The 15,577-nt window shown below is 40.5% G+C and overlaps 1 protein-coding gene across 1 annotated transcript; it reads right to left on the bottom strand.

The window, feature by feature from the left end:
* Positions 1–323: 323 nt before the first annotated feature.
* On the bottom strand, positions 324–14,424 carry coro6 (coronin 6). The gene is made up of 11 exons (XM_076102617.1): positions 14,203–14,424; positions 11,187–11,386; positions 8,202–8,324; positions 4,673–4,802; positions 4,368–4,546; positions 3,394–3,513; positions 3,177–3,281; positions 2,884–3,029; positions 2,345–2,402; positions 1,392–1,619; positions 324–1,025 (listed from the first exon to the last, which is right to left on the bottom strand). The coding sequence occupies exons 2-11, from the start codon at positions 11,382–11,384 to the stop codon at positions 903–905; spliced, it is 1,410 nt and encodes a 469-aa protein (XP_075958732.1). The 5' UTR covers positions 11,385–11,386; positions 14,203–14,424; the 3' UTR covers positions 324–902.
* Between the last annotated feature and the right edge of the window lie 1,153 nt (positions 14,425–15,577).

Raw genomic sequence — 15,577 nt, 5'->3', positions numbered from 1 at the left:
TCTAATTTTACTGCAGCAGGGTCTGACAGTGTACCCTGCATAGTCCTGGTTCTGATTCTTCTGCGCCTTCCTTCACTCCAGTGTGCCCAGCAGCGAGGTGTCAGTGTTGACTGCTAGCGGGGACCGGTGGAGCGGCTTGGAGAAGTTCTTCAAATGGCCGGAGGAGCAGCTGCTTTCCTCCTCTCACCAGAGCTTCCAACTGCAGGTCGAAGGCAGCAGCGAAAAAAGCAGCAGGAAAGCTCTGATAAACCCAGAACGCTAGAGTTGAAACCTGACCTGAACCCGATGGCGGGGAATATTTTTTGTGTGTAAGCAGCACCAACAGACAGAAGAGGCAGACATTATTAAAAAACACGTTTTTTTTATTGTTGTCATAATGTGTCTAATGTATAATCCTTTACAGAACACAAAACATTATGCTTTTCACATTTTGCGACATTTTTTCTACTGTTTCCTTTTATCACTATTTACATTTTTAAAAGTTTTCAGAGAGATTTAATGAACTGGTCAGTGGTTGTTTGATACGGAGGGACGAGGCAAATACATGTGCTGAGTGTGTGTGCTTGCTTGAGTCTTTTATGGTGATGTCTGTGTACTGTGTCGTTTGAGGAGATTTGTAGATTCAACTTAACAAAAAAGACTCGATCCATTTCATGTAGAAAAGTATTTTTCTGTCATTTGAGTTTTGCTACTTTTTGTAGACCTGTTCTTCTCTGACAGTATTGTATTAGTACAGATGTAATTTATTCAAATTTGTTGGACTGCCAATTAACATTTACAATGTCCACATTCATATTCTTACACAATGGTATCTTTTAAACACTGTTGGACTTCTTGAGTGGTTAATCCTATAGATATTCTAAAATTTAGACCAGTTCTTCAAAAGGTGTGTGTCATGCATGTCAGTCAGTGCCATTGGTGTACTGGGAAAGCTTATTCTCCAAATCACAGATTCGCTTCTCTTGGGACAAAACTGTGGCCTTTAGATTATGAATTTCCTCCAACAGCGTCTCAAGCAGCTCAGGCTGGACGGGAAGAGAGTGAAGAGAAGGAAAAAAAGGGAAACAGAAGAAGAAGAGAGGAAAAAAGACAGTGACAGGAAGGGGGAAATTAAGGATAAAGAAAAAAAGATGAAAAATAGGTCAAGGACAGTGTGCAACTAGGAGAAATAAACCAAAACAAAGAAGGGAGCTTCTGGAGAAAAAAAGTTGAGGGCAGGTACAAACAGAGAAGAAATAAACAGAAACGTGTTAAACAGAGAGGCAGATGTTCAGGAGTAACTGTGCATTCAGATTACAGGCTGAAAACCTAAAGTGAGTCTTTTTTTTAAATTAAAAATGTAATAGTAGGTACCTGAAGGTATCTGAAGGTATCATAATGCCACAACTTACCGGCAGACTGTTGGTGTCCAAAGTGGACATGCTTCGTCGGGTGGTGGGTTTGGAATCCAGCACGTTCTTCTTTGCCACTTTGAGCTCCCGGCTCTTGGGCGGCATGTAGCCCTCCCTCATGGACACCAGTATTGGATCTTCATCACGACCATCCAGCCACTCTTCAGCCTCCATGGCGGGTTCGGCCCCCGCTGTGTCCGGGTACAGGTCATCTTGGAAGAGATCCGACTGTGAAAGGGAGTTGGCAATGACGAATGAAAGAGCGACAGATGTGGTTTTGTTTTTTTTGTTTTGGGAATTTACTGTACAGTGGTTGATAAAAATTATTCATTTATTTCTGTTTGTCTTTCTTGGAGGATGGGTGGAAGATAAGATGAAAACACAGCAGAGAAGGAAACAGTGTCAAAATAAAACAAAACAATCAAGGGAAAATGAATAAGACTCAAAGAGCATATTGTGGGAATGAGAATCAATTAAAAGTTCAGTCGTGGAAGTCTTCAGATCCTTTGCTTTAGTGAAAGTAGAAATACCACACTATAAAATTGCTCCACTGCGTAAAAGTAAAAAAGATTTACGTAAAACTACAGAACTTATTGGAAACAACAAAACAAATCATTGAAGCATTGAAACAAGCAGCTCATTAATGTTGTAGCTGGTGAAGGTGAGGCTAATTTGAATTGCGTTACATACTTTTTGGGAGTTTAATCCTTAACAATGCATCACAAATCGCATGTTTTGTATTAAAAATATTGACCAGAAGCTAACAAGTAACTGTAGCTTTGGGGGAAAATAATGTCCCCTTGAAATGCAGTGGAAGAATATGAAGAAGCATAAGATGTAAATAAAATAAAAGTATCTCAAAATCTTACTAAAGTACCGCATTTGTGTAAATGTAAGTGTAAAAGTAATCCTCCACCACTGTAAAGTAAAACGCTTGTAGAGTATGACCTTACTTTTCTGGGCACTGTCATTGTGATGGGTTCACACTTCTTGTCAAGGAGCTTGAATAACCTAAGAGGACGTTAAGAGATGAGACAGAGCAGAGAGATAAGAGACCCATCAGTTGTGCTTTTGTTACACATGAGTGTATCAGTTTATACTTATTATTACTTACTCTGAAATGATCTTATACACACCAGGGGTCACAGTTCAGTAACGATAAGAGAATAAGTGTAAATCGGGAAACTGGATATAAATGCAATGTCAAATATGTAAATAGACAATTCATTAATGGACCATATCTTCAGTGATGGACAGTGCAACAACTTTAACATATTTGGAAATGCCATTAACCTATACTCTGGAGGGTAAAATATTGTCAAATCCATTAAAACAATGGAATGCCAAAACACGGAAAAAAGCGACAAATGGTTGTAAAGAAGACAAATGGTCAGCACTTTGAGCTGTATCACGACTCTCATGCAACATCTGTAGCCTTTACATCCCATCAAACAAATACAATCCCATGAAACAATGCTGATTTGTATCTCACCTAGCGATCTCACATTTGGTGACGTCCACACCTCTCTTGGGCATGAAGCCCATCCCTCTCTGGGGCTCCTTAGTGCTGAAGGTGCTGAGGTAGTGGACATATGGCGGCTCATCTGTGATCTCAAAGTAACGGATACTGCTGTCCCCCTACAGACAAACACAGACAAACACATATAAAATATGTCAATAACGTGTCATTATTAAGGCTGGAAACATAATGACACTGCACACACATATATATTACACAGTACTTTTACAAACATGATTAGAACCAATAAACCAGTATCTCTGTACCTTTCCACAGAGGTAGACCATGTTTGCATCTGCGTCATAATATGGTAGCAACACTCCGTTACTTGTGTCCAATTCCAACAGTGCAATGGGCTCCTCAAAATTTGTCTGTGGAGAGTAAAAAGGATGAACAAAAGCCCACAATTTGCATGTACGTGCATGTACATTTCTGCACCTTTTCATGTCCATGAACAGCACATGAAATGTTATTGTTTGTTACCGGGTCCCAGAGTCCGAGCTCTCTCTGGCTCATCCTGGTGAATCCTGTGGTGAAAATGTTTCCATCTCTGGTGAAGATGGCTCTCATTGGCCGGATACCCTCATGTGGAGCCAGACGTTCCTGTCGATCGGACGAGGGACAGACAAGAGTTACTTCCTTGTTCACCTTTTCAAACCTTTTAGGTGTTTATTGGACTGTAGGCCTATGTGCGTACTCCAATGTCAGTGGCTTTAGATCAACAAACCTGTACACAACCATTGAATTGTTAATCTAATGATGTATAATATAAACACTGTGCTTTATGTATTCAAGGAATAGTTCAACATTTTGGGAAATACGCTTATTTGGTTGAGTTAGATGAATTAGTACTGATCAGTATTCTCGTGTGTGTCCGTTTTAAACGTAAAGGTACGCAGCTGGCTAGCTTAGCTTAGCATAAAGACATGAAACCGTTAGCCTGGCTCTGTCTTAAGTTATCAAAATCCGCCTATCATCAACTCTAAAGCTCAGTAACTAAGATATTCTATTGCTTTTCGTTAAATCCGTACAAAAACTGAAGGAAGTTACTTCTCCCAGCCAACAAATAGTCATAACCCCTGAAAAACGTCCAGATATAACGAAGCAAGGTAAAACATGTTAACTGGTGAGCTGTAAAGGTGCTGTTAGACTGATTTTGATACAGTTGGACAGAGCTAGACCAGCTGTTTCCCCCCCGTTGCCAGTCTTTGTGCTAAGCTAACAGGCTGCTCGCTGTAGCCGTATATTTAAAGGACAGATATGAGTCTGGTATCAATCGTCTCATCTCAATTAATCCAAAATATCAAACTATTACTTTAATGGGTCCTTTCCAGTATCAGTGTTCAACAGATATACAAATAATATACCCCTAATATGTTGCGCTCATCGTGGTGTTATTGTATTGGAATTAATTATAATGTGAGACATGTATTTATTAGTATTTTCTACTCACTCACCGCAACCACCTCCCTCTTGCGTGGGTCGCAGACACGCAGACGTCGGTCCTTACAGGTGGTGCAAAACAAGCTGCCGTTTCGGTTCCAGCTGATGCTGTAGATGAGGTCTGGGTGGTCATCCATGGTGATGAGGGGCTCGCCTGTCCCCACGTTCCAGACTATAATCAGGTTATCACTGCCTGGGGAGAGCAAAGGATGTACATTTGAATGTAGTTACACTCCTAACTGTTTACATCAAGTCAAACGTTTATACAACTTTCAAGGAAGCAAGTGTGTGTGTGTGTCTGTCTGTCTGTCTGTCCTACCCGCAGTGAGTAGTATGTTGCGTGCGGTGGGGTGCCAGGTGACAATACCGACACGTTTGGAGTGTCCCTCCAGGACGACAATGGGGTCGGAGATGGGGCGGGTCAGTGAGTGATCTGGGATCTGCCACACCTGGAGAGGAGGGAGGAAGGACAATCAGATGGATTCTGTTTCTGATGTTACACAAGAAGTGTTTTCTGTCAGTGTATTGTAAATTATAGTACATTGGTATCTTAATGTTTAATCCATTTAACCTATTTAATCCTCCTGGTTTATAATCAAAATTACAGCTTTTTTTAATTTAATGTGAGAAGTGAGAAGAAGGCACACATCAAGAGTTTGACATTCTGCTATATAACAAGAAGACCCAGACGATGGAAGATGAAAGTAACTGCACTTATATACTAAATCAGAGTAAAGTATTTCTATGTCCCTACTCTACACCTCTGTACAAACATCCCTTGCACATCAGATGATTCACAGAATAGTTGTGAAGGCCGGCATCTTTCATTTTTCCATTAAACTCAGCACACTGCCGCAGATTTACTGCTTAGTAATTTTAGTTGGTTCATAAATTTATTGGCAGTCACTGCTATCGAAATACATTTCAGTTGCTTCATAGTCAAGGTGACAACCAATGACACCCACACACTAATGTCCACACCTGTGTGCCACTCCAATAGGCTGCTTACTTTTGCTCTTAAAACTATGATTAACACTAATTCATGATTAATATTCACAAATACAATGGCATGTTTGTTTTAAATATTAGCACTTTTTCATCCATCAATCCATTCATTTTTGCCTGTCCCAGCATACACTGGGTGAGCCAGGAATGTAGAAATACCAAGATCAGGAGTCCACGATCGTCCTGCACAATCCAACCCCCTCAAAATATGTTTGACAGGCCACTCAAAAAGTACATTTCCTTTTCAACATTTAATCAATTTGTTTAACTATTATATTTTGTGTAAGTGTCTTGTCTAAATTATGTTCCAAAGCCTTCCCCTTACTGTGAGGAATACATCGTAGAAAGTCCCTTTATTTAGAATTTAACATGTTTTTGTCTGAAAGGGTGTAATGTAGAGATATTGGGTTGAAGACATAACAGAGTCACCCTTTAAAAAAGACATCATGTGAAATGTCTGTATAATTGTATAATACACAGAAACAACAAAACATATTCCTCATTAATGTCAGCATTCTTTTTTTAAACCAGTTTTTAACCAGTTTTTAAAAATTCCATAAAATTTCCATTACAGCACTCAGTAGGTGATTGGTTGATCCATATGCTCAAACACAAACACACACACACACACACACACACACACACACACACACTAGTGAGCCTTTTCAGATGACACAATGAGCCGTCTCTGTGAACTGAAGAGAATGACTTCACAGTTATGACCTTTCTGCTTCACAGACGCAACACTGCCAAGATTGGACAGCTGGAACTGTCACACACACACACACACACACACACACGCACACACATGCACACACAGCACTCAAACAGCATCCCAGCAGCTGTTGCCATAGGAGAAGCAGCGATTCAATCATGCGATTGCGCGAAGATTCCTGCGATATCATTGTGAACAAGTGTGGGCAAATCTGTCCTCAGTGACAACTGTGCTGATGTACAGATACATGCTGAGTCAAAACACATGTTGTCATAATACAAACAAAGATTCTTTTTGAGTTGACACACGCTTACATACTGCACATTTGTGTGCGCACACACACACACACACACACACACACACACACACAAAAAGCAAAGTAATGCGTCTTAAGGAGCATATCATCTCTTAAAACCGAAGTGACTATTTTATCTGTCTATTAAGCTGAAAAGATTTGAGATTTCCTGACGTACAGTGTATTGGTTAATTTTACTTGGACATCTGACTTTAACATTGAATATTAGAGTAACTGATATACAATATTTTTGTTGTATTTTACATCAAGTACACATTCATTTGTGCTACCATTACAAAAGAAGAAAGGTATCTATATTAAAGCTGATACATGGATGTAAACAATTTATCGATTAGTCTGTCGACAGAAAAATGAACCAGAAGTTATTTTTAAAGCTTGCTGCTCCTCCAATATTAGGTTTGTTTTATATAATTGGAAACTGAATATCTTTGTGTTTTGTACCATTAATCAGGCAAAACAAGACATTTGAAGATGTCATCTTGAGACTCCAGGAAACTGTGATTTTTTTTTGGTCATTTTATCAACCAAAACAACTGATTGATCCTTTTCTTATGTCAGTGGAGCAGCTAATCACTTAATTACATCCCAGACACTAAACCTGGTTCTCATTTCCTGCGTTTGAACAGTTTATGTTTATGTCATAACTCATAATCAACTGTTAAACACTATGGAATGCAATTGTGTTTATAATGGCAGGGTGTGAGCAAATATTGCATATATAAAGGGCGATTATAAATCCTAGATGCCAAAATGGAATTTTACAATGGTTAATCTGTCATTCAGGGTCACAAGTTATTTGCATAAATAATAATACATAGTTATAATATTTTATCCATCTCTACTCATCTCTCTGTAGTGCAGGTCTCACAGTGGCCCCTGCTGACTGCACTCAGTTAATGAGCTTCAGGGCCACAGATGCAGTGTATCACAGCAGGTTTGAAAGAACTACCAGAGCCTCCGTTTTGTCTTCAGTTTAAAAGTGTAAAATGTTGTGTTTAAGATGGAGCTACAAGGTGTGTTTACAATCCCTCATAACTAATCCTCTATGTGTGCATGCTTTAAGATTTGTTGTTGTGCTTTTCCTTCACTGTCAGAACTAACTTGTCCAAGTTAAACACAAGAAGACTTGGATGCCACAACATAGTTGGTGACAAGGTGTCAGTGATTTAGTGATTTTAACAGGTTATTTCCTGTAGGTGTGAGGTGATTGACAGCAGGTAGAGCAGAACATAATCACTGCAGACTAATGGTGATTATCTATTATATTATTGTCCTCCTGTGTGTACCAATCCTGCGTTCTCCACCATTTTCTGATCTGATAAAAGGAAACTGACCGATTATCAAAGTACTTCACGTAGGCACGGTAAAGTATTAGAAAACGAGAGTCTGTCATAAAAAACATCCCACTGTGCCAAAAATCAGCCACAAACCCCCCCAACAAACACACACACACACACACACACACAAATACTTTTCTCCTAAACTGGACTTTTATACACAAACACATGGAGCAGCAGGAGTAGCAGCAGGCTCAAAATGACGAGGTCGGTTTCAGACAGACAACTTGTCAAGGACAAAAATATGACGAGCAGCTCGATGAAGAGATAGAGATGCGACTGAGCAGGTGGGTGGACAGTCAGACAGGTATACACAATGATGCCTTGACTGACTCACTTCGCTCATTTAACAGCCAGCCAGATGTGACAAACTCAGCTCAGCTCACCTCTGTGGCTGTTATCTGAGTCATCGGACAACAAACTCCTCCACATCTCCCACTCAGAACTTTTTTCCACACACACACACACACGTTACCATTGCAGTACAGTCCTCCGAGCAGCTGGCCAGGATGTTGTCATCATGTGGGCACCAGTCGATATCGAGGACAGGTCCAGAGTGCCCAATCACAAGCGGGTAGTTTTTATCCACACGACCTGACTGCAACACACAACAGCAGTGACACACAGGACTGTGTTTGTACAATAACCTACCATTAATATTCATCAATTTCTCATAAGTAAAAAACAGTAGTAAGCATTGATTTGGTGATTTGCAGGTCAAGAAATGTCTGGAAATGTAGGTTAAAACAAGGGGAAAAGTGAAAGGTTATTTAATCGTCTAAAGTTACAGTGACTTTATTTCAATGTGAAACAGTTCCAAACTAGTTCAGATTGAAAGTATATTCATGACTTCGGAAAAAAAGCAATCTCACCCAAAGGTCTATTTAGTAGATGTTCCTTGGCTTTTGATCATGTCACACATCTTCTTCAGCTGATGAAGTTTGCCTAGTTGTCATTAAATTCCATTTATTTTTTGAGTATTTTTATGGTAAAACTTTCTCAACTTCTATTTCCAAGGTCATAAATGAACTTTCAATCTACATTTTTTCAGCTTAGATGAATGAAAAGTCCCTAAAGCTTTCAGAAAAAAAATTAATTTGAGCAGCTACAATGCCACAACAACTGGGCAAACTAACTCTGATAAAGGTCATGTGATATGATCGAAAAATTTACCTTGAGGTGATATTATTGGTCCAGAGAAGTACATAGAATGAAATAGTCAAACACTGAAATGGAGTAAATTAATTGCTGTTGAAACAACCATGGATTTATCCTGCTAGCAAGTCACAGAGTTTAAATTACTGTTGGAGCCCCCACCTCTTGCCCTCAGCCATCACATTTTGACACTGGGTTCCTCGACTACAAGATTAGATAGCAATGCAGGGCCCACATTAAGTTAAGTTAAGTTTTAAGTTTATTGTCATATACATATACACATATACGAAATTTGTCCTCTGCATTTAACCCATCCCTAGCTTATTGGGAGCAGTGGGCTGCTGAGAAGCGCCCGGGGAGCAGTTAGGGGTTCAGTGTCTTGCTCAGGGACACTTCGGAATAGGACACGTAGCAGCCAAGGACCGAACCGCCGACCTTGCGGTTGCCGGATTAGTAGGTATTGAACTGTAATGGTGCCCTGTTTAAGTCAAGGCTGCTAAAGGTGGTGTCAAAACCTTCAACATGCACCCAAAACCTTTAAAAAAAACGTTCAGCATTGTGGTGGACTTCCAGGAAACAGATAAAACCAAACATTTTAATATGATGCACACTAAAATCATGATGTCACATCGAGGTTAGTCCATGTTGCCCTGTTTCTATAGTGTGAACACATGTACTTTTGAGGTATCGCTCCCCCCGCACACATACAACGCACACCCCAAGTGAGGTGTATTTATAGCTGAGCAACGAGGCGTTGAAAGGGGAGTTTTTCTTGAGGCCTGTTGGGGACTCAGAGGGGGAGATGGAGGACGGAGAGCACGTTGGTGTGTATTAATAGCATGTCTGTTCACCATGACTCCAGTATATAATCACATCCATTTCCCTGTGCCTCCAAAAAGCTCTTTGTAACTAATTATCGCTGCCGACACACTGATGAATCTCAGAAACGATGACCATGACATTTCTAAATTCTCAAAAAGTAAAACATTGTTCGTTCCACTCTTTATTAAAGTTCAATTATAACTCTACAATTTTTTGGCCTGTAGTCGATTAACTTCTCAGTTCTCGTAATGCTGGACTGTGATTGGCGTCCTTCCCAAGGCTTCCCCAACATGACAGCTAAAGCAAATATTATGTCTTCTGCTATTAGAAGGAAATCATTCAAAGACAAACAAAAACTATTATACTAAAATAACCATTGCTTTGCCGATACTATGACTTGACACTGATCATTTTTTAAAAGCAGCTCGTCTTCCGTCTTCTTGCCAACTTTAGAATTACGTTAATAAAACAGGAGATTGAGACATAGGCTTTTATGTGTATTTTAAATACCTGGGGTCACAGGAATTATTTGACCTCAGCACAGAGCTTCTTTACTGTCCCCATTACGGTCTGCTGATTATGTCATGCAACATCGATCCCGTCATAGCTCCTTATAGCCAAACATTACAGAACGTCAGTTACTGAGACAAGCCTCCAAACAGGACTACAGCTTAGTCAAGGAATCTGATGCCACACCTGTGAGAAATGAGTGTACGGTGTTTGTAGTTTGGAAAATACACTATAGCGTAAAATGTCATGGATATATGAGCATTCTTAAGGTCTGTCTAATGTGCCTGTAAGATTAGCTCAACCTTACGGTTACTTATTTATTATGTGGATATCATATACTGTATTTCTCTTGATAGAAACCTCCTTTTGGTACAAAGATCCGAAACTAAAGAGGCCGCACTGATTTCAGTATTCAACATGGCATTGCCTTGCGTGGTCTTGATGAGCTGAGCAATAAAGTCAGCTCATGTACACCGAGATGCAAAAGGTTACAGACTGTCACTTAAGGGAGAATAAACAAGCAAACTATCTTTTTTTGTCTTTCTTTTCTTCTTCGCTCCCTGTAAAGTTCTGCCTCTCTTCTCTCTCGTTACCTCCCCTGACACATGTATGACACAGACAACCCATGCTGATAGCATCGGAGATGTACGACCCTGGAAGTTGATTAGGACTACAGTTTTTTTTTCATAAAACACAATTTGAAAATGTATATTTGTCCGCAGCATTCACAACCAACATCTTAAACCCACACAAATCCCATCCAAACAGGAAGGAACAGCGTGTAGCTTGGATTGATAGAACAAGAGGATTATTGATGTGCAGATTTGATCCCATTTTTTGGCCAGTTTTGGGATAATCAGCATTTTGTCTCAACTTCAGTGGAAGTTATGGTCACATGAAAACTGAACTCATGGACACTCTGTTGTGTTTCCAACCTGCCACCAAGAATTCCTTCCCCTTTGACCATACTGACCTTAGAGATTGGCAGTACAAGGAACGCTCCTCCTCCGCTGGATTCAACGATGACTGCCAGGAACTTTGGGTTGACGGCACAGAAGGAGCTGTCCCACGTCACCTTGGAAACACGAATGTCATCGTAACCCTGCTCAGCCTTGACTGTCTGGCCAAAGACGTGGCGAAACTTACTCTGCCGCACGATGCTGCGACTCATGGCTGAGGCAAGCGGAGGAAGGTGGGAGGATATAAAGAGGAAGAAACCAGACATGGGAGAGGATGAGCGAAGAGGGACGGGGGAGTGAGTAAATGGTGAAAAGGAGGAAAGAAGGGATAAAGAGATTTTTAGCAAAAGAGTTTGATCAGATCTCAACCGAACAAATGTATTTAGCCTGTCACTGTCACTGAGGCAGGCCGTTGGACAGCGTTGTAACAGCTTTTATTTTGCGGAAAAGTAACTCTCAGTCAATGTGTTGTTATGAGCAGCCTTCTGCTGTTTTGACTTCTTTTGTTTTCAAGGGTGAAGATCATGACTTGGTAGCTTGATGGTGGTTTCCAGCCTTTCATTTTGAAAATTGAAAAGGGCAGTTCACTCACCTTTTATATACTTTTTTATTCAGATTGAAAGTCACATAAAATAGATACAATATTTTGTCTATGCGATGCCAGCAATCACTGAATGTCTTTTGCTTTCTACTCCATTCATACTGTATGTCCATCAATACATTGTGAAGAAAACCTTTTTGTCTCAGTCACCTTGACTGACGGGATTCAAATGAACACACTATTTTCTGTATTTCCGATTACAATTCAGCAACATTTGATGGATGAGAATCTGAAGACAGTTGGTGGGTCGTCACTATCAATAATAGGGTACATAAAGATTTGTTTACTATTTTTTACACGGATGTTGCTTGTTTATTAGTCTTGAATACATGATGTTGTAAATATATACTTTGAATTGAAGCCAAGCTTTCAGTGACTTTAAATAACCTTCTGCTTATCTCTGAACGACGATCTCTGTCATGCGTTTGTTGACGGACAACTTGTTGTTGTGCGGCTGTCCCAGGCACCCGGCCAGACGGCCTGTAATCCTCCAAAACTCAGGAGATATTCTATAACAGTGCCTGCCATCAGTGCAGATATTAATAGTTGATTGTCCCACCAAACACTATGTGATGGCTGAACATGAAAGACAAACACTAAGGAGACACAGAGAACTGATAAAACGCAGGGACAGAACAGATACAATGACCATACACAGCATATCAGTCACATTTAATCACACCCATGTGCTACAATCCTTATGAGAATATTTAGTTTAACACTTATCTAACCAGACTGCACTGGCTTACATAAGGCCAAAACTAAAAACCCAAATCTGGAAATAGGTCTGCATCGGTCCCTGAAGACGTCTGATGAATGCAGCAGAGTTCTTCCTCTTTTTAATAGATGATCAGAACTCAAATGATCAAATCCTATAATCAAATGATCTGGCTCCACACAATCAAAAAGAAAACCATATGAAGTCCGGTTCTGGTTCAGGCCTGTGACAAAGTAAACATAAAGTGACCCAAATCCTGCTGTCATCAGTGATGATATCTGAATGTCACACTAGAATATACAACATTTAGCCGAAAGACTGTGGGATACCTGACCAACCCGACTGATGAGGAGACAGAGGCTCTCGTTTCTTTCCTGGAAGCTCTCGGTTATCAAAAGAATTTGCATTCCAACGACCACTTCAGTCGGGCCAGCTGTGAGGCATTTCAGGGCGGGCTCAATATTATACATACTTATATATTCAGTGTCAGTGACTTGTAATAATCATTCTTTATATTATCTTTTTTTCCTCAACATATCTGTCAAGATAAGATGCTCCGCGGCATGAATCAAATACGCCTCTCTTAATTTTCTTAATTCGTTTCAACCATTTGACAAAACAAATAATTAGAAAACTGAGTATTTATTTATGGTACATGCCTTATCATCTCATTTGAAAGTGAAAATGCCTTTATCGTGGTTTGCTTTAAATAAAGAGGGTTTGAAAACGTCAAAAAGCAACAGGCGGCCTTATTGAAACGGTGTAATGGTAAGATTTGAATCATTTAACAATCTAAAAACTTGTATGCTCTGGGAATATGTGATGTGATTTATAATAGGCCTAAATTAAAGGGGCATTACGCCAAATTCCAAAATGCATACATCTTATTCCTGTGGTTTAAGACAGTTAAGAAAGTATAAGTAAATATGAACAACTTTCTTCCAAATCCCAAAACTATTGTGCCAAAGGCTAAAATTGTGATGGAACTGCTCCATAGACAATGAATTGATGTTCAATTCATATTAATTCATGTTCATTGACAATACAGCGCCTCCAGAGTTGATAGTCTATACTTGATGATATAGGTTTGAACTTCTTCTCTGGTTTAAAAAACAAAGTAGCTCATGTTCACAAATACTTGAAGAATTCCCCTCGGTCATGTTAATTGTGCCTCAGGTTAATGAGATAGCCCTCCTCTGTCGCGCGTGGCACGGCTCTGGAGAGTCGACACAGAGCGAAAGAATGACACTGCCACTTTCCTAATATAGCCATGACAAACTGCACTGTCCCACCACGGCCAGCCGCTCCTCCCACCCGCCAAACGGATCCTAAATAGTCCCAGAATGAAGGCAGTGCACTCGGTGGCGCTTTGTCGTTACTGAACCGGACCGTAAATGAAAACGCAGCTTGTAGAAACACACATATAACAGGGGAACATGCGCTGTCGGGGGCGCAGGAGGTGTGAGAGAGAAGGAGTGTGTGTGTGTGTGTGTGTGTGTGTGTGCGTGCGTGTGTGGGTTGTAGGCTACAACGTGCTCCTTAAAGTAGCCCACAGACGCCATGTACGACGAAGATTTTTTTTTTAAGATAACCAAAGGTGGGGACGCACTCACTCCTCTCCAGCAGTGCAGTACAGAAGCTGACGCACTCTCAGCCCACTGCAGTACCGACACTGACACACAAATTAGGAAAGGTAGTCTGGACAGCTCACCTCAGGTTATGGGGAGAGCCCTCTTCCCTGGACAACTCTCACTGTTGATGTGCTGTGATCTACTCCTCCACCTTCTGCTTCCTTTTTGAATAATATTCCCCGAGATCCGGTTTCCTGGAGTTGCTGAGGAGACTCCGTGCGTGACGCTCCTCGGCAGGGAAAGAGAGAGGGGAGAGTACCGGGGCCGAGCGTGTGTGGGTTGGTGGGTGTTGGGTGGGTGCCGTCTATTTTGGAACAGGCTCTCTCAGTACGGGGGAACGTGACGCGCGCCGGTTACAGGGGGCCAGCGCGTCCCCTGGGCGTCAGTGTCACAACTATGGTGGCTCTGGACAGTGGGACATTTTAACTAACGCACGTATTAAGACGCAGACTAAATAAAAAGGTACACGGGTGATCTGATCTCCCATGCTGCCAACAAGTGCTCCGTGTTTACTCCTGCAACCAAGGTTTCTTGTATGGCCACAAAGAAAATACACTGTTGACCTGCAGAAGCTGGTTTGAATAGGGCAGGATGGAAATAAAAAAAGGGCCAGATGTTATTTAGAAAAAAGAAAAGTAAAATGACCCAAGTTTGTGTTTGTTATTTTTAAAAAGTGGGTTATACATTTTACATATTTAAAACTCTTCACACAGTTCTCTGCGCCAACTCTGCTCAGCACTAAAGTGCCGTAATCCAAAATGCACAAATGCAACACTTCATACACATCTTCAGGCTCACCATAACACTGACATTTGCCTCCCAACTATACCTTTCATAAAAAATGTACAATTAAACAATGAGCGATACAGAAAGTAGCTATGTATTCACAAGGGACAAACTCTCACTTTGCAGTTGTTGTTCTAGTTTGTAGTCCAAAGGCTGTGAAAAGGGATATTAAAAAGTAGTTGTCTGGTTTTGTAGTTAGCGATAGTGAGTCTTGCATGCTACATATTAAACATGCTGGGGTCATGGTGTTTCCTTGTTGCTGTCAATCTAGAAAGAGGTCAAACTTTTCACTGCGAAAAGAGAAAAATGAACAGAAAATCAGAAGACTTACCTTGCAGCAGGATTACTGTACTCACTCGGTTTTATACTACAGTATTAATGGGTAGTGAACTGCAATAACTTTGACTAACAAACAGAATATCAAAGTTATAAAAATGTCACGGTGGTTGTTTCTGCTATATTATATTGGTCAGTGAAGATACTGCACCGTACACACTGCCATCATATTCACAGCGAGTCACAAAACACATAACTGAGCCTACTGACCTGCTGAAATATATATTTTTCTCTATTTATGGTTTAAGGCCTTTCCACTGGTGTGTTATGACTGTTTAGATTACAGTACAAATGAAAACTGCAGTTATTCTGCACTGTTTGCAAGATATTGTA

Source organism: Anarhichas minor, unplaced genomic scaffold (genome assembly GCF_050575085.1).
Source record: "Anarhichas minor isolate MPS153535 unplaced genomic scaffold, ASM5057508v1 ptg000027l, whole genome shotgun sequence".
Lineage (NCBI taxonomy): Eukaryota > Metazoa > Chordata > Actinopteri > Perciformes > Anarhichadidae > Anarhichas > Anarhichas minor.
This window is presented reverse-complemented; position numbering and strand designations above follow the sequence as displayed.